Consider the following 19649-nt stretch of genomic DNA (forward strand, 5'->3'; position numbering starts at 1 on the left):
TGAACCTCCAAGGAATGACCAGCTGAGGCACTGGGTATTAACAGGTTTTATTGCCCCGGGCCACCCTTCTCAGCACTCAGTCTTCATGCCGGTAGCCAGGGGACTTAGTCGAGGAGATGAGATGCAGAGCTGGAGGGTTTAGGAGAGTCAAGCTGTCCATCTGGCCTCAGATTTATTCAACCCCCTTCATAAACTCCAGGAACTCTGCCAAGGGGAAGACATTGGAGACAAGAGGTGTGAGGTGAGACCCAAGTGCCCTCACAGCTGCCAAGTGCACTCTTGGCAGCTTTTCCCAGCCCTGTCTCCTTTTCCACCCCCACAATATGCAAGAGGCCAAGGCGGGGGATCACTACTTCTCCTCTGACTGTGGTGAGGACTCCTTGTGACTCCTGCTGGAAATGTCACTGGAGCCCAGCATCACCCTCAGCTGCCACCAAAACACTGGAGGTGAGTGCCAGGGGAGAGGACACAGCCACTGACTCAGCTCAGAAATGGTCAGGGGGTCATTTTGTCAGCATCACATACAAAGATACGGCCCCTCAGAAATGGTGCTTGCGTTTAGGGGGCAGGAGGGGACTGGTGAAAAGTGGCAGTGCTTCAGTGCAGGTTGGCTTTCACTGTAAGGGGACAGTTAAGGCAGCCCCAGGTCCCTGCTAGTATTTCACAATCATAAGAACCCCCCATCCCTGTGCATACATGCTCCTGTCAGGTGTATTGTGCAGCATTGCCCGTGTGAGCTCGTGCTCATCTGAGAAGGCAACCAAGACCATGGCAGCTGCCCAGGGGAATGACCAAGGGCTTGTGACCAAATCACATTGCAAGAAAGAGTCCTACCATCATAGTCAATCCTGCCATCATTGTTTTTATCCCCATCTTTCATCAGTTCTTCTATGTCATCCTCGGTGATGGTCTCTCCTGTTGCCTGCAGCATAATCTTCAGCTCCTCGAGGTCGATGTAGCCATCGGCATTTCTGTGCCAGGACAGAAGAGCTCAGGACCAGACAGAGCTGCTGGGGAGGGGGAGCTGGGGTGGCTGCACCTCTCCCACCACCCCACCACACTGTGGTCATGGTTCTTACTTATCAAACATCCTGAAGAGGTCTGAGAGTTCCTCTTCGGTTTTTCCTTTGCTGTCATCTTTCATACACCGGACCATCATAACCAGGAATTCATCAAAGTCCACAGTGCCGCTGCCTGTGGGCAGAATGGACACCATCAGCTGGAGCTATGGGGGTGGATGGGCAGTGTCAATGAGGGATCACACTTCCCTTCAGCAACCAAGGTCAAACCTCAGCAGAGCAGCCCTGCAGCAAGAGGCCACTCTCAGGATGCTGGAGTAAGTGACTGAAGCCCTTCTCTGACCTCGTAAATGAATTTTTACCTTTCACAGTCATTTTGCCTTGGCAAAAGTCCTTCTGGAAGCACCAAAGAATGGAAATTCCTGCTATGGAGATAACCTGTCCATCTCAGTTAGGTATTAATATTGAAAACTTCAGAGGGCAGGTATTCATGCAGTGTGGTTTTGCACCCACAGTACAGTAGTGTTGTTTTCAATGACTCAAGATATTGTCCTTTTTTGCCAGATTTTAAACTGCTATTTTATTTTCCAGTTACTTAGTATGGTATTTCTGCCCAAATGCCCACAGTGGATTTTGCTGTGTGTGATCATCAGTACACTGATTTAATTGATATTGACAGTTAGTTATGTGGGGGTGTGTACACTAGAGCAGTGAGAGACTTTCCTGATGGCAGAATCCTCTAAGTAGCATTTCTGAAATGGCAGTTCTTACCTTCAGCCTATATTTTGTTTTTTTTAAAGGATCTGTACAATTTCAGAGTATCCCCCAAAATCAATTCAAGCAGTCTGATCATTGTAGGAATAAAAATTTTCATAGTTTCTCTTTGCCTGGAAATTCCCTAAAGGAACCATGCTGAGGTTTGGTGGATGTCCTTTGAATTCACAGCACTGCAGGTTTTTCCCCACAGCTGTGACTGCCCCCAGCACGGATCCTGCCAGCACTGCACAGATGGCCCCCACACCTCCAGATGTGGGGGTGGTGCTTGGGAAGAGTGGAAGAAACCCAAACCTCTCACCGTCCTCATCCACCTCGTCTATCATCTCCTGCAGCTCCTCAGGGGTGGGGTTCTGCCCCAGCATCCTCATCACCTTCCCCAGCTCCTTGGTGCTGATGCATCCATCCTCTGCCCCCAGCACAAAGATGTCAAAGGCAGCCTTGAACTCTGGAGAGAGAGGGGAGAGGAGATGTGAGGGGGTCCTGCCCTGCACCTTGACCCTGCAGGCAGGGGGCTCATCCCAGGCACAGCCTCCCCTGACTGTGCACCCCAGCAGTGCCCAAGCATGGCATGGTGGGACACCCATGCACACCACAGAAACTGCCTTGCTAGAAATGCTGGTGGATCGAAGTCCCTGGGTCATGCCCTGCCTTGGCCCATCTGGCCAAAGCATTTTCCAGAGTGTTACTGCTGAGGCAGGCTGGGCTGCTGGCTGGGGAGCTCGACTTTAGGCTGTGGTGTCAGGTTGAAGGTGCACCTACCACTTTTTTGCTCTTCTGTCAGCTGCTCAACCTGTAAGGAAAACACAGACACCAAGTCATTTTAATTTTGTCAGCATCACTAATTGCTAAAAGGACACATTATTTGTTCAACAGCCTTTGCCAGGGTCAGCCAAACCTCACAAGAGTCAACCTCATGGACCAGGGAATGTACAACCAGGGGGGGTTTGACACCACAAGTTTTTGTAGAGATTCTTCCCCTTAAAAAAGTTATTCACGTCTCTTTTGAAGCAAACATCACTTCTCTAGAGTAGTAGATGCTAATACATGGCAGAAATAGCCTTTGTACAAGCAGGGGAAGCCCACTGGAAAAGAATTGCCTCTGTCTACCATGTGGAGATAATTTCTTGTTGCTGGCAGGTTTCACTGCAGGTTGGCTGCACTGCTGAGGGCTGCTCACATGTGGGCCAATGCCAGATCAGAGATGGGATGTGCTTGAGACGTCCCTGGGGACAGAGAGGTGGACAAGGCTATCCCTGGTAGTTGTTTTTCAGCCCTAGATTCAGGAAAATCCTGCCCTATCCAGAGCATTAACTGCTCTCCTTCCATCTGAGGCAGTGTTACTACAAAGGTGTCTGGCTCTGAAGGGAGCTGCTATTCCCTTTAGCCTGTTTGGGAATCTCTCTGAAGAAAAAGCCTGTGGAGCCAATAGGCATTAGCTGACGTGGGCTGGCAGACTGTTCCCAAGCTCTGCCCTAATTCAATCCCCACAGACCATCAGTCGGAGTTTATTAGTTAGCATGAATTAATGAAAATAATCAATGAGGAGAGCAAAGGGGAATCAGTCAGCTCTGTGCCATACCTGTTTAAGTGCATTTCTCTCTTTGGCTTTGTTCCTGGCACTGCTTATCTGAAATTGCTGACCTCACCACCCTGTCCAACTGCCCCTTTGGTAGCATCCATGACAACACTGACTTTTCTTTCCTATGCTGGTTCAACAGCCTCTCTAGATCCAGCCAGGCAGGACCCCATGTCTGCCCCGTCTGACCCTATTAAAGTCTCCTTGCTGCCATCGCTGTGCAGGTGGCCCCCAACACCCATCCCTGCCATGTTTTGTTTGGGGCAGAACCCCACAACCCAAGGTTGTGGCACCGTCTTTGAACAAAAACTGATTCTTTTGTCCTGAAGAGCAATGGTTTTGCAAAAGCCCGCCGGAAACCCTTCTTGCTTGCAGCAAGATGCAAGGACAATACTTTTCCTTAGCAGGACAGAGCCTGTGGGAAGCAGGCAGAGCACTTTATCCCACCCCCCATGCTCCGGGAGGTGAGGACTTGCCAGAAAGCACTAAGGACAGCGGCAGGATTTTCCTCCACTGCTGGAGGAAACCCAAGACCATTCTGTCCCTTGTGCTGCTGAAGGCAGGCAGGCAGCTGCCAGCCCTCTGTGGACATTGTTTGGGCAGAGCAAGGGCAGCCACCACCACGATGGCCACAGCCACGTCCTGCTCTGTAACATGACACTCTTGGCGCAGTTGCTATTTATAAGCCTGGGTGAGCGAAGTGCTGGAGATAAAGATGAGCTCCCCGATTGTTCCCAGGCTTTGGTATTTATCCTTGCAGCCCTTTATCTGGACACTTGTCCCTGGCACTGTTCTAAGCACCGCTTAACAGAGCCTAAAAATATTCCCAAAATAGCTTCGTGTTTGCACACCCTTATCTAGGCATGAGTGGGTAAGATGAAAATCCATTGGGTTCTCTGGCTGCACGTAGGGGATTTGGCATAAATGTAATATTAATAGATGCTATCAGCATGCAGAAAATATAAAACTATTCACTTTTGAAGCCGCCTTGAGTACTGAAGTGATAGATGTGCTGTATGTAAATTAAATGCATTGTTGCTATAGAGTGACATTTTTGTCACAGAGATGTCTCTTGAGCTGTTCATAATTCCTTCTGGACTTCCTTCTGCTGTTTGCAACCTTATTCCTCTTTTCTCTCCACATAACTCCAGGAACAGATTTCCCTGCCTGCACTGTGGGAAGGCAAGCTCTAAGCTCACAGCACTGCAGCAGCCTTGGTAATGCCAAATCTTCCGTATTTTGCTTTTATCAGCTCTCCTCTTCATCCCGTGCTTCCCTTTGAAGTCAGACAGGGGAAACTGAAGTTCTTCAGTTTTTTTCCCCAGGTAAATGTTTTCTTACAGTGGGAAATAGATCCACAAAAGGGCTGTTTGTCTCAGCTGTGCCTGGCTTGGGCTTGTTTTGCCTCTGTAAAGGTGCTGGCAGTTAATGCCCAGGACTCAAACCCTACATTTACCTAATTAATGGGCATGTGGTCCCTATACAATGAGGAAAGGGCCTGTGCCTTGAGTCACAGAGAACATATTTAATTTAAAACCTTAATTAGAAAGGCCTGGATGTTCTTTGGTTTTCCATTTTTCTCCCTTTTGGAGGTGTTGGTTGGGGGACTCAGCCTTTCCTGAGCCTTTTCACACAATCGGGATCACTGCAGGGGTTCCATTTTCTGACATTCAGGGCTGACCAAAGGACAGGATGTGTGAGCACTGGGGGTATTTTTCTTCAATTACCTACCAAGCACTATATTCCTTCCCTGTGAAAACCTTGGAATTATAATAAGACTTGTATGATGCATTTTTTGTGATGTTGCTTAAAATCAAATTTGATCAGCTGTATATTTAAGAGGCAAAAAAGCACCAAAAAGTTCTTACTGTAAATCCAGTTATGGATGCAATAGCAATCCACACAATCCAGAATCTATTTTCATCCTTATTCCACTGGCACATCTCTGTCTGTCTACATTATAGAATAATGCAGTGTTCCTATTACAGACCAAATAGTTTGGGTTTACACAGTGAGCACAGCGTGCAGCTGTGGAAGTTAAAATAGCCTAAGGATGCTCCACGTTCCCCAGGGCATAGCTCACATTCTGGATTCTGCACAGCACAGAGCAGGAGCAGCAAAGCAGAGGAGGAGGTTTGGAAATAACTGAGAAAAGGGTTTTTTAAAATCCCCTGGAAAAATATTCAGCTAAGGAGGGGGGAAACATAGCAATGTTGTAAAGCAGAGTTGTAAAGCACCAGAAAGAAGAGGGTGAGGTTTAACCCATACAAATAATGTGTATTTCCTGGGAAATCCTGCTCTGCTTTGTCTGTGTTAAAACCAGGAATCATCTCTTACGCCATGCAGGTTTTATTGAGATTTATAGCTTCACCTAGGAGCCATATCCCTGCTTTACAGTGGGGAACCAGGGGGTCATTGTAAATAATTTAACAGCAGGTTGAGAGTTCCACATTTGTAAGAGGAATGTGAAACTTCCAGAGCCATGAGAGGGAAGGGTCTGTGTCATGGATGAGGATGTTGACTAAAAGTTGCTGCCCTATTATTATTTCTCGTTTCCATTTCTCCATCGAATTATTGCTATCACAGCTTTGGGAAATCTACAACAAAAGTCCCAGAGCCATTTCAGACCCCCCTCCCCGACCCACAGCCCCAAAGGGAGACACTCACCGCTGCCTTGTAAATGTCGTCCATGGCTGGAGCGGGTGGGCGAGGGGCCGGGGGCTGTCACGGTCGCTCTGCCGGCGCTGCCCCGCGGGCACGGCTGATATAGGGGGATGCCGGCCCCGGGGGCTGGGACCAGCCCACGGCAGCCCCGCATGCCCGGCCCCCAAGGAATGCCTCGCCTGCGTGCCTTGGGATGGGGACACCGCCGAGCCCGGCGCTGGCACGTCCGGGGCCAGCCCCAGCCCCGCTCCGCGGCAGCTGGAGGTTTCCTCGTGACTTTGTTGTGGGATCAAGCCACCAGTTCTCAGCAGGACCTGCCGAAATTGCTGATACATTGCGATACTTGGCTGTCCTGGCTGGAGCCGTGCCATCCTGTCACCTCCACCTCCAGAGTGTTTCCCCTGGGAGCTGCGTTAGAAAGATTATACTGTACCAAATAGAATTGGGCATTACTGGAAAGGCACATGTCCCAAAATATCCCTGTCCAGCAGCAAATGTCCCCCGGGACAGTGGGAACAGGGGGTGTCAGGGCCCCCCGTCCCCTCTGCCGGGTGTCCCCAAATCCATGGGGGACTAGCAGCTGGGACCGATGCCCTCGGGGCAGCCGATGCCAGGTGCGGGCAGGCGCGGAGGATGGGGGGAATGTGTGGTCCCAGTGCCACGGAGAGAAGTGTGGAGACAGATGGAGCTTTGCCCCAGTCTTCTGTTTTCAGCTGGGGCTGCAAAATGTGGGGATCAGCTATCAAAATGGGGTATCAGCTCTGTTTGATTCCAGGGATAATTCTCGGTCCTTTAGGAAATCATGACTCGCTTTATCCAACCATAAGCTGTCTTGTCCCCACTGCAAATGGCTAAAATCCACACTCCTGGATTTACTGTGGATTTACCATGGATTTACCCTGCCATGGTGGAGAGCAAAACACACCAAAGGCCTCCAAGTGATGAGCAGTTTTGTCAGTGCAGTGAAAAGTGTTTTAATCCACAGCAACTAAAGCCAAACCTCTCTTTTTAATGATTCAGGACTCCCTCTTGTGTCCAGAGGGGCTGCAGATGGTTCTGACACCTCAGGGTGGCAAAGTCGCACCTCCAGCTGCTTCATTTCAGAATTAGTTTGCAAAACGGAAAATACAATTAATGCAGCTGTTAGTTTTCATCTTTTCTAAAAATCCCCCTTTAAGAGGAATCACACTGCATGGCAAGACCTGCAGTCCCTATGGGGCCCAGGCCAAAGCAGCATTAACCAGGGACCTGGGTGGTGTCAGCACAGAGTGGGGATGCAGGTGAGCACGGAGCCATCCCCACATCACATCCTCCCAGGTTCTGGGTCCTGAAAGATTAACTCACTGCACAGCCTGATAGGAACTGTGGTCCTGTGGGCACCTGCTGGCTTTGATTTGCCCAGGCTTCAGCCCATCCCTGCCTCTGCTCAGCATGTTGGTGGCAGATGGAATAAAGAGGAAAACTTGCATTTAAGGAATTGATTTTTGAAGCAGTTAGTCTTCCTAATTGGAATGTATTTAATATTTTGGTTGCCTTGAACATATGAAAGGTGAAAAAAGCTGCAGAGGGAAGCAGCTATTTTGTTAAAGGGCACCTGTCCTTAGGTGAGGGCACAGGCTGGGATGGAAGTCCCGCTGTCCCCCAGAACCAAACCATCACCCAAAACCTCCTGGGCAACCCCACAGAGACCTTCTCAAGGAAGTGCTGCCCTGAGGCAAGCCCCAGCCCCTGGCTGCTTCTCCCCCTTTGGGATTCACTGTGGAGACAGTGGGGTGGCAGGTGCCAGCTCTGGGCACTACCAGGCACCAGGGCAGGGGCTGAGGAATCATGCCTGGCCCTGGCCCTCCATCCTGGGAAGTGGTGGCTCTGAGTCACCCCCCTGAAAACAGCCCCTAGGATGCGTCAGAATTTATTTAGGGTCAACGTAGCGCAGGAGTGGGGGCTCTAACCTTGCCTTTAAAAGGTCTGCTGGAGAGAGCTGGGATGAAATTCAGGTTGGGATGTGGAGGAAGGGTCTCTGTGTGCTATGGGGAAATCTGGGCTACTGCCACCCTACGCACTGGCATGGGAAAGCTGCACTCCTGCGAACATCTGCTGCAAGCAGAGACTTACAAAACAGAGCTGAGCCCAGAGGAAAGGCTGAAATCCCATCTGGCAGCAGGAGGTGATGTTCCTGTTGGGGAAGGAGGCGCAGGCGAGTGGCATCATGCCAACCCCTGCCTCCCCGTTGGCTGCCTGGAGACAAAGCTTCCAGCATCCCCTGGCTCTTGTAAGTTGTTTGCTTACAAAAGAATTGGCAATTGGGGTTTTGTAGGGAAACCCAGAACCTCTGCCGTGCAAAGCGCAGGGGGTGGCTACTGCAGGTATGGGGTGTTCTGAGGGAAAACCATCCTCTCCTGCTGCTTCCTTTGCCTCCTCACATGAGCCCCATGGCAGAGAGCAGCGTGGCTATCTATAGCCTGAGGAGGGCTGCCAGCACAAGTGCCCTTAATCTGGGCATGGCTGGCTCAGTGGCACACTGGCTGTCACTGTGGTTAGTGCAGCCTGTTAGCTCTGGCTCCAGCTGCATCCTGTCATGCTGTCCCACTTGTCAGTCAGTCCGTGGTACCAAGACAACTGGGAAGCTTTACAGCGCTTTTTTCCTCCAAAACCTCGTTTCAGGCTTTTGTTTCCAAGCAGCTGTAAAAGCCAACCCACTGCAAAACTAGCAGAGGCATTCTTCAGGTCAAATATAAAGAAATAAAAAGCAGAAGCCCAACTAAGTTGCAATTTTATTTGACATCAGGGATGTTTGCAGGGCTCCTTGGGCTGTGTCAAGGCTCCAAACTGCAGCAAAATGTTCCAGCATCCCCCTTCCCTGCCTCAGGCACCTGGCCCTGAGAGAGTCCAGACCCAGCAACAGCAAAATTCTTTAATTTACTGCTTCCTAAACCCTACTCAGAACATTTTAGCTGAAGGAGGCCCCATGTGCCCCCTTACCCAGCCACATTGCTCCTGTTGTTGCCTCTTTGCTGCCAGCCAGGACAGGGCTGTCACACCGTGAGCCACCACTGTGCCTACAGGCAGGAACTGCTTTAGGAGGAGGAGACGGGCACTGATCACACCCGACAGCCGCGCCAGTGCTGCAAATTGTTATTTAATTAAGGAGACGGGACATTCAGAGGAAGCTTAATTAAAGTTGCTCTCCAAACCCACTTATTATCTCATGAAGAGGCTGAGCTCAGCAGCAGCTCCTGATGCTGGGACAGCGTTAGAAAATCCCTCTTGGGCTGCCTGTACTGTGTTTTGTTCTTGTACACATCATCCTTCAGCTACATCCTGACCAAGGGAAAACATTTTTCAGTGAAAAAATCCCCCAGAATGGGTTTGTCCAGCTCCATTTGCAGAGGTGTGTTTGCTCATCTGCCTGGTGGCATCTGTCAGACACCAGCATTGCCCCTGCAGCTCCACACATCCAGCCAGGGCATTTGCACTTCTGTTGTTATTAATGACACTATATTCAGCCAATTGCATCCTCTCTTAGGTAGCATAAGGAAGGGCAGACAGATGTCGCCTTCATTTTGCTGGAAGGTGCTTTTTAACAAAATCTCCTGTGACTTGATGGCCCAAAACAAAATCCCTCTGTGTGTAATGTAGTGCAGAGTATATTTCAAAGCCTTGATGGATGCTTGATGCATCCTTCTGCCAAAATATAATCTTTCTAGACAACCTCCCAATTTTAATACACTCAGATACTCCTAAAGAAACTCATTATATCGTCTCTCCTGCAATTTTCCGTTCCTGGGCTGCACACAGAGCCTGTCAGAAAGGTTGCCATAGTATGACTCCCCCTCAGGGTCAGCTCAGGGGAAAAGGCTGAGGAGGGTTTTCTTGGCATCCTTTAGATTCTCCCCTTCTGTTACAAATTCCTGGCAATATCCCTTCAGTGTGTACAGGCTTGAAACACTTCTCCATGCTCAGTGGGACAGTGAAAGTAAAGTCCATGCTGTCAGTAAATCACTCCAAACAACACCCTGAATTCACTCTGGGCTCATTCCTGAGGTCTGGACCATCAGCCCAGCTCCTCAGCTCTGTTTTTGGGATGGGACCAGGCAGCTCAGTCACAGAACCACTGCAGTGGCACCTCAGCCCGGTGTGACAGTGTCCAAGCCCTTGGTGGCCACTGAGCTGCACATGGGCGGCCACCAGCTGGGGCAGCTTCACAGCCACAGTGCTGGGAGGGAACTCAGCCCTCAGCAGCTCTGCACTGCAGCGATTGCATCCCGCTGCACTGGATTGGATTGGATTGAATTGAATTGGATTGCATTGCATTCACTGTATTGAACTGGATTGCATTGGATTGTACTGGATTCCATTGGATTCTATTCCATTGGATTCCACTGGATTGCGTTGGATTGGATTCTATTCCATTGGATCCCACTGGATTGCGTTGGATTGGATTCTATTCCATTGGATCCCACTGGATTGCGTTGGATTGGACTCTAGTCCATTGGATCCCACTGGATTCCGTCGCACCGCACTGCGCGACGCCCCGCCGGCAGAGCGAACGCGCGTGCGCGTCCCGATGGAATAAGCCCCGCCCCGTGCGCCGCAGCCCCGCCCCGTGCGCCGCAGCCCCGCCCCGTGCGCCGCAGCCCCGCCCCGTGCGCCGCAGCCCCGCCCCGTGCGCCGCAGCCCCGCCCCGTGCGCCGCAGCCCCGCCCCGTGCGCCGCAGCCCCCGCCCACCGCCAGCCCCGCCCCGTGCGCCGCAGCCCCGCCCCGCCCACCGCCAGCCCCGCCCCGTGCGCCGCAGCCCCGCCCCGTGCGCCGCAGCCCCGCCCCGTGCGCCGCAGCCCCGCCCACCGCCAGCCCCGCCCCGTGCGCCGCAGCCCCGCCCCGCCCACCGCCAGCCCCGCCCCGTGCGCCGCAGCCCCGCCCCGTGCGCCGCAGCCCCGCCCCGCCCACCGCCAGCCCCGCCCCGTGCGCCGCAGCCCCGCCCCGCCCACCGCCAGCCCCGCCCCTGCACTGAGCCCCTCCCCGCCCAGGCCCCGCCCCCGGGTGCCCATAAAGCGGCGCGGGCGGGGCCCGCCGCGCCCTGAGGGGGTCGAGCCAACATGGCGGCGGCGGCAGTGCGGGCCGGGCGCTCGGCGGGTGCGGGCGGCGGCGGCGGGCGCGGGGGAGCCGTGACGGCCTGAGCGGCCGCAGCCCGGCGCTTCTCCCGGCGACATGGAGGCGGCGGCGGGAGGCGAGGACGGCGAGGAGCCCCCGCGGGAGGCCCGAGTCCTGGGCTCCGAGCTGGTGGAGACATACACGGTGCGGAGCGGGGAGGCCGTGCGGGACGTGCGGGCAGCGGGGATGGGGGCAGCGAGCGGAGATGTGGGGCAGAGGCCCCGCCGCCTCAGCGGTGCCGGGGGAGCGGGTGAGGCCGGGCTCGGTGCCGGGCTGCCTCCCGCAGCAGTACCCGGCCGGAGCTGTGCCCACGCTGAGGACGGAGCGAGACATTTAGCACAAGTTTCCGAGGGGCTTCGGGGAAAGGAGCCGCGTGGGAGCGGTGCTCAGCCGGGAAAAGCGGCACCGAGCTTCGCGTAGCCGTGGTCCTTTGGGAGAGGCGGAGGCTCCGTGAGCAAATGTCATGTTCTTGCCCGTATATATATCTATGTATATGTGCGTATGTTTATGAAAAATTGCTGTCGAGTAAACATAGCTTTCAAAGCTGGACTAAACAAAGCAGGAAATCTTTCCTTCGCGTGGAAGTATAATAATAATAAATCTGATCTTATTTCGGAGGACATTAGGTGATTTAGAATAGACAGTTTTTCTCTTACCCTACCAAAAAAAAAAAATTGCCAGCAGTGTTTTCATTTGGGGAAGGAATGAAGCTTTTGATGTATAACTTGTTTTTTATCTGTTCTCATTCTTAGAGTTAATTGGTCTGTTTTTCAGGAAGAAGCTCATCCTAAAACAAACCTCAGCATAATTGCAGACAGAAAATGTCTCGAGCACACCACCCTTTAGTTATATAACTAAAAATGTTTTCTCCTTCTGCCTTATTTTAGTGTGATTTGAAAGACCTTTTTTCGGTAGAATGCACATGGATGACATCAGGCTTCTTCCTGCTGTGGGAGAAAAGGGAAAGCGGAGCAATGATGTAGAAAGGCAGTATTTGGAAAGTTGTGTGATGGATAAAAGTAATACTTCGTGCTTATGGTTCTGTAAAGGTATCCAGGGAAAACAGAGCAACAGGAGAGTGATTTCTGAGTTGTTAATAGGACAGAGCTTTACACAGCTGTGGCGCATGAAGAGCCTAACTCCTTCCCAGGTGATGACCTTTGAAACATGATTGTGTGGGAATGACTTTCAGGTGGTGAGTTGTCATATTTACAGGCAAAAACTTATGGAGCATTCAGTGAAGGAGTTGGTCAGAAGCTTGAAACAAATTTTTGAGAGGTGCCTGAGCTCATTCTCTTGGTTGTGTGATGTGTATTCACAGAAACAGTACCACTGCTGTTGAGGTGTTACTGGGGTGTGTGTTAGGATGTGGTTCATCCCTCAGTCAGCATAGAGGCACGGTGAGACCTGTGGCTTGGGGACTGGAAACTTCCATTTCAGGTGTGAACCAAGACTCAGCAGTGTTAATGCTGGTGTTGAGAATTTCCATCAGTATCATGCAATACCAGTGAATGGGAAAATCAAGTGCATTCAGTTGACAAAATGTGTTATCTGCCCCCTTATCCCAGTGGAAGTTACGGTGCAGGAGGTGAAACAGGTGCTCCTTTGTTGCTTCAGACTGCAAACAAGTGCTGTGGTAGGGCCATGCTTTGGTAATACCATTAATGTTCTAGAATGAGCTGTAGTTCAGGTGTGTAACTCTGCAGGTAGTGTTCATCTGATCAGCTGATAGTTGAGGATAGCATTTTAAGCTGCTGCAGCTAAGCCCAAGAAAGCTTACTTTTTCAAGGCCAGATTTCTTTCTTTAATGGTTATGGACATACCATGCTATTTTAATGTCATTTTTCTTGGGAACTTTAAAATTATAGTGTATGAAAGACAAGATTTACCAGTATTTGGTCCTACTTTGATCCTCTTGCTGCATTTTTGAAGGCATGTTGGCACTAAGCTTGCCTGTGTGTAAACCTCCTGAAGCTGTTAGCAGGACTCCAAGCCTGCAGTCAGCTTTTATGAGACAGGCCCAAGCCATTAGAAGTGTGGGAATAGATCTTTACATGAAAGCAGAAGTTTTACATAATTCATCACAGAATGAAAAGTTTTTGAAAAAAATAGCACGTGTTTAGTGTTCAGAATTAGTTGACTGGTGCTTAAGGACATGACAAAGACCTGCACTAGGGCAGAGATTGTTAAATGGTGTCAAAGTCAAGTTTGGTAAAGGTAGGAAAGGAAATACAGCTGTAGCAACCTGGATCTTCATCCATTACCATGTGGTCAGGTGGCAGTGATCCTATTTACATCCTTGTTGTTTTTCTTGTGGCATATGAGCTTCTCGTACTCTGTATTTCAGAGCTCAGTCTCAATAGAAGGGGACTGTAATGACATCCATTTGGCAGCTGTGATATTAGATCCTGTAGAATATGTCAGGGAGGCCCACAGTTCTGTGTAATGTTGAAGGTACTTTCAAGAACGTGATTCTTGTTGGAGTTTTTAGCATTAAAGGCAAGGAAAAAATCCTGCACTGGTTGATGTGTTTTCTGTTGGGTTAGTAAGGCATGAGTACTTCTACGGGGTGTTTTTCCTGGGTGTGCTGGTCCAGCTGATGCTGACTGAAGACTGGTTTTGAGTAGAAGGCCTCAAGGCCGTCAGTGCTTCGTTTGTTTCCTGCTATGCATTTGTTTAGCCTAAAATTCCCTTCCTGCTTTTCCTGTCTTTTGCAGCTGTTTTTAACATAAATACTAACCTTGATATTTAAGGAAAATAGTGTTGCTTCCTTGAATGTGTGTAAACTGTCTGACTACTTGATGAGGCAGGGAGGAGGAGATGTGGCTGCATCACTGCTCTGGAATTTGGGACCTGCTGGCTGCAGTCACACCTGTGTCCCAGGCTTCCTGTGGAGAGCTCTGTCATTTAAGTGTTGGGTTGTTTGGTTTTTTTACAGTACTGAAGCATGTGCAGTTGAATGAGGCACACTGTAGAAATGCAGGTTTTCCATGTAAAGCAAGGTAGGCAGGTTTGTGTACTGTGTACAGGAAGCGAACAAAAAGCAGTCTGGAATCACTGTTGTTCATTTAATAGCTGGCTTAAAAATGTTTAGTAGGTCTTTCACCCCTCAGTATTTAGGAAGATGAAGGGATGCTGCTTGGTGATGTGGGCTCTTAACTGCAAAGAACTTGTAGTTGCTTGCTAGAAAATAAAGAAAATATACACAGCACTGTAAATATGCCAAACACTTTACAAAGTAGAACATAACCAAAAGAACTGATTTGTAGAAAGATGGACAAAACTTTTTATACAGAAGAGTTTGGTAGAGAGAGGTAGAGGAGGAAATCCTGTGAATGTAAAGGCTTTTGTGTTTTAGCTCAGTAGAAGTGCAGTTTGTGGTGTAAGGATGGGTGGGGATTTCATATGGTGTATTTATTTATGTCTGGAAGAAAGAGCAGTGTGAGAATGTCATCATTTATCCATGTATTCACTTAGTGCTTGGTGTGACAGGCAGCCCTTGGAGAACCTTAACTTAAGCTGTCAGCCTTGTCATATTAAGTGCACTCAAAATTTGTTGATGATGAACTTAAGCTCCTAAAACTGAGATGTCTAAGGGGATTTTTTTGCTTTAAAACGATTTGTTTCTATATTAAGACAAGTCTTAATAAGCACATCAGCATATTGCATTTATATATTTATTCTTCAGTATAATGGCAGCTTGTGGGTTGATATGAAATCAGTTGCTGTCTCTGCATACTGATGCTGTTTGTGGGGTGAATATGTACTGCCTGCTCTGGCTGCCTTCTAGATGGGGAATGCTATGGCTTTTTAAAGATTTAACTTGAGGAATTATATCAGTGCCTGTGAACACTCACTTTAACAGGTACTTTCCCAACCAGACTGTCCATTTCACTGAGTGCTGAGTTTCTAGAAGTGGTTAGTGCTTGCCATTTCAGCAAAAGGATACAAATTTATTCTGTTTTATACAGAGAGAAGGGTGTTCCTTCCTCACCTGATTTGCTGTCAGGTGGGGGCTGTGAAGTTACTGGGTTTCCAGTGTCTAATCTGAGGTTTCATGCTTTGTGTACTCAAATGTGCATTGCCTTTAGATGTTCTTGCTCTGCCACAGTTGAGCATAATCAGCTTTTCAAAAGAACTTTATTATGTCTTATAGATGTAGTACTTCTGTAAACCTCTAAGTTTAGTTTCTTTGAGTGTCTCCTTGCTTTCCTCAAGGTTAGGAGGTGCTTTTGAATGCTGGTGTTACTCCTGTTCTGGTTTGTCACCAGGACAGTGATTAATCCTGATCTGCTGTTTCCCAACACAACATGACAGGAAAGCAGGCACAGGCCTTAATTGAGTCCATAATTCTGTGTGGGCATTCTTCTGTGTTTTCAGTGCTCATCCCATCACTGACGTGTCACTCACTGCGTGCACTAGTCAGACATCTTGGTTTGGTTCTCTTTAGGACTTGGGTTTTGTTCAGTGAGCCAGTGTCAGATGCTTACAAAAATAAAACTGGCATGAGCTATAGTTCATCTTCTAAAATGCAGGTGGCATTCTGTTTAATGTTTGACATTGTGCTGCTCTGTACTTGAAATAAGTGAAAACTGTTCTTTTATGTAACAGATCGAAACTGTTGATGCTTTTTGTTTTCTCAAGTGGGTTTAGCAACTAGATATGCATCATCCTCATAGCAGCTATGAGTCAGCTCTGGGTGATCTGTGGTAGTAAGCAAATTCTCAACTGTATTAAATGATTTCAAGATTTGATTAAGTTGGTGTTTTCCCCAAGGAGTATAGTTGGATTGGATAGTATAGTTTATTTAATTTGTTGTATTCAAGTAGCTGTGGAACTGGTTTTGCAGAGCCTTGTTTGTTTTCTACTTGTGTTTTATCTTGTCCCTTTAAAATTTCTTTGGAATGGCTTGTTTCTGGTATATCTAAAAGAAGACTGGGTTTCCTGCAAAACCAGTACTGTTCAATCCAGAAAGTCACCTAGAATGAAAATTTTTGTCTGGTACGTGCATGGCTAAAAATACGTAGTTTTGTATTAGGAAATGTTGGGTTGCTTTAGATAATTGTAGTGATTCTTTGGGCACAGTTACTTTTCAGGAAGATATCTTGTGTGCTTTACCCTAAAAGGAGTAACATAGTATCCAGCCAACCAAGAATTTGTTTAGGTTTCTCAAGAGTTAAGCTCCAGAATTCTGCTTAACTGAAGTGACAGCAGGATGCTTGCCAAGTTCCTCTGCCCATTGTGGAACTTGGTAGATGGAAGAAGGGATGCTGCTGTCTCAAGCCTGTGGGTAGCTATGAATACCAGCTTCAGTTAGCAGAAACTTTCAGAAAAATAAGTAGCTTAGAGCCCTGGTTATTAACCTTTGGGTTGCAAAAATGAAAGCCATCACTTTGCACTGAGGCATCTGCATCTTCTTGTGTGTGGAGCAGCCTCATGAGTGAGCTCAGGCATCCCACATCAGCAGAGTCACCTCAGAGCTGGGGCTGGCGTTTTGTTAGCTCTGATTCTTGCCAAATGTAGAACCACCTTACAGTGCCCATCGACCAGCAGGTCTCACAGTCAGCTTCTCCTTAAGGCAAACGTTGTACAGTGTCCTTACTTGAATTTCTTCCTTTCAGGTATACATTATTCAGGTTAGTGTTGGCAATCATCAGTGGACAGTCAAACATCGTTACAGTGATTTCCATGATCTGCATGAAAAGGTAAGAATGTTAAAACTGTGGCCTTGGTCTCGTACAAAACATTGTACAGTTCTTGTAGTTCTGTTCTACAGAATGTTTTACATAATTTCTTTCTTCAATAAAGAGAGATTTTAATAAAGTGCGAGTGCCAGATACCATCTGAACTGCAGACTAAGTCCTTTTTGTGAGAACATCATTGCTTGTCCCTGTTACATTCCCCTCTTGAACTGGGGGAGGTTGATCAGGACAACTTTAGCCTTGGGTGGAAGCTGTGTCAGAGAGGAGAGGTCAGACTAGGGTCATTGAGCTTTTTGCTAAGGGTCTTTATGATCAGCTGATTTGGTGACCAAAGTCTCATCAGGGGTGGATGATAAAAATGTCCTTAAAGTAGCATGGGATAGTTACCAACCAGTGCTGATAAAAAAGAAATGAAAATGAGGAAAAGTCTACTTTATTTGAGAGTGTTCTGCTTTCTCAGAAATGCACCGGTTATTTTGTTGTTTTATTACATTTGCTACATTCTGCCCTCGTACTGTGAGTGATTCTTTGAGCAGACACTGTTATTAAACTTCATATCACTCCATGACAAAATGTTCTTTCTGAAAATACCTAATACTTTGAAGGCAGTAGCTAAATTTAGTGAAGTGATTTTTTTTTTTTTTTTTTGATCTTCCCAGGATCAGGCAACATGCACTTAATGTGTTCCATTGCATCTTTTGTGTGAGTTCAGATGGTGTGTCAGGTATTAACTCTGGTCTTTGTCTTTCAGCTTGTTTCAGAAAAGAAAATAGATAAAAATCTGTTACCACCAAAGAAGATCATTGGAAAAAATTCCAAAAGCCTGGTGGAAAAAAGACAAAAGGAACTGGAGATCTACCTGCAAACTCTGCTGCTCAAGTTCCCTGTTACTGCACCAAAAGTTTTGTCACACTTTCTACACTTTCATTTATATGTAAGTTATGTTTTTTGTGTCTGAATAGAGGCCTGAGTGTCTTTCCTTAGCTCTTTGACATAGAGAGAATTCTGTGGAATCTTCATGAATTCGCTGAAATGGTTCTTCTTCAACATTTTGCACAGTATAACAAAGCATATTTTTAAGGTTTTTGACACCACTTTTTATTGCAGTAGACACTGTGCTGGGAAGTAGTGTGGGCAGGGACTCTAAGAGAAAATAAATGCTGGCAGGAGAGTTGGTAGCTGTGAATAAATGTGAAGCTGAATTGGTTAGGCTGAAGTCAATAGAGCTGGCTCTCAAATGACCATTGCATAATGGATCCACACCCTGCTACTTAGTGGCTAATGGTTGGAGCTGTGGTTCACACTGAAACAGTTTCCAGTAGCCCAAATGAAGAAAAACGATGCTTCTCTGTGGAAGCACAATGATGGAGTGGCCTTTGGAGAAATAGCTCCAGCAGACAGAATGTTACGGTAAAGGATACTTGAAGTAAGAAGCAATTACTTGATTTCATGTTCCGATTGCAATTTGTTCATCTCTTGTGTATAATTAGGCTTTTTTTGCAATATGGCATCATGTTGTAAGGGGGAGAATGAATTTCATAAAGAGGAAAATGCACTGGAGAACTGAATGGAAAGAAGCAGCAGTAACTGCTTTGGGGTTTTGATGTTTTGAGAAGGCCCTTCATGGTTTCATAGAAAGGCTTCAGAAATTAGTCACAAGTGATCCATTAGGTGTTAATTAAGTTTGAGCAACAAAGGAAAACCTGGTTTAGTTATGTTACATGAACATAATTATCTTGGTGAGACTTCAGAGTTTGACTTAGATAAAAACGGTAGGAGGTTTATTCCACAGTGTTGCTATTGCCCTGCAGATTTGAGAGAGAAGCACAGGTTTGCCACTATCAAGCCTTCTAAAATGGATTAGAGGTTTTAAATTTGTTAAAAATATGTGACAATGTAGGGAGAATTCTGTTCAGATGGAGCAAAACTCCTGATCACCAGTAAGTTGCATAATTTTTCTGTGCCTGCTCTGTCTTGTAAATGACATCTGTTTCATTAAAGTTTCAGTGTTGTAACTTCCACACGGTTTTTATGCAGGCAGAAGTTCTTCCTAGCCCCTGACTTATTTTTCAGAAAGACTTTTTTTCCCCCTCTTGTTGTAATGTAATCTTTTTTTGCTTTTCCAAAGAGCTAGCAGTATTTGGATATGACTGCTTCCCTGTTTCTATACTGCTCTTGGATATTAAGAGCAAAGATGTTGCTTAATCTGCATTTCTTTGCTTTAGGGGGGGTCTGACTTACTTGTAAACTCAATTGTTTTTTGCTTGGAACTTTAGAATACTTTTAAATATTTACAAAAAAGTGTTAATTATTCAGGAGAAAAGCTAAATATTTACCACAGCAATTCTACTGGAAAAAATTACCTTTCTGCAGAACTTTGATCTTTTAAAATACCTTCATTACAAGACAGCCCGTGTACATACTGGAGCCACTATAATCCCTGATATTGACTCATTAATTTATATAGGGAGGCTACAATTTTTTTGTCTATTGTTTTTTGTAATATTTCCAGTAAGAATTATTTACTTTTATTTCCCAGGTTAATGGAACTAAATGGAGTAGAAATACCAGCCGTAGATACATTAAACTCACTTTGAAGCCTTTAGGTGTTCTCCGGTACAGCCTAGCAAAGAGAAACAGTTGCATGTGACAGCAATGTAGAACTGTATTCTAACTTCCACATTGAGAAGGATTTCTGCAGTGATGTGGGGATGCTTATTTTGTTGCACGGTCTTTGTCATCTTAGAAGATTTGGTTTGTTAA

At 47.4% G+C, this 19649-nt stretch overlaps 2 protein-coding genes across 4 annotated transcripts in view; one reads left to right on the forward strand and one right to left on the reverse strand.

Annotated features, from left to right (window-relative positions):
• Positions 1-28: 28 nt before the first annotated feature.
• On the reverse strand, positions 29-6145 carry TNNC1 (troponin C1, slow skeletal and cardiac type). The gene is made up of 6 exons (XM_048315505.1): positions 6040-6145; positions 2556-2586; positions 2095-2241; positions 1080-1194; positions 835-971; positions 29-204 (listed from the first exon to the last, which is right to left on the reverse strand). Exons 1-6 carry the CDS (start codon positions 6061-6063, stop codon positions 173-175), a joined length of 486 nt encoding a protein of 161 aa, XP_048171462.1. The 5' UTR covers positions 6064-6145; the 3' UTR covers positions 29-172.
• Positions 6146-11166: 5021 nt separating this feature from the next.
• NISCH (nischarin) overlaps positions 11167-19649 on the forward strand; it is a 29429-nt gene continuing 20946 nt past the window's right edge. For 2 of the 3 annotated variants that reach the window (XM_048315614.1, XM_048315615.1), the window contains exons 1-3: positions 11167-11328; positions 16806-16889; positions 17638-17820. In XM_048315614.1, the coding sequence (XP_048171571.1) occupies positions 11242-11328; positions 16806-16889; positions 17638-17820 (354 nt within the window). In that variant the 5' untranslated portion in view covers positions 11167-11241. The remainder of the gene's footprint in view (positions 11329-16805; positions 16890-17637; positions 17821-19649) is intronic. The other variant, XM_048315613.1, reaches the window with a different exon arrangement.

Source organism: Corvus hawaiiensis, chromosome 11, assembly GCF_020740725.1.
Source record: "Corvus hawaiiensis isolate bCorHaw1 chromosome 11, bCorHaw1.pri.cur, whole genome shotgun sequence".
NCBI classification, from domain to species: Eukaryota; Metazoa; Chordata; class Aves; order Passeriformes; family Corvidae; genus Corvus; species Corvus hawaiiensis.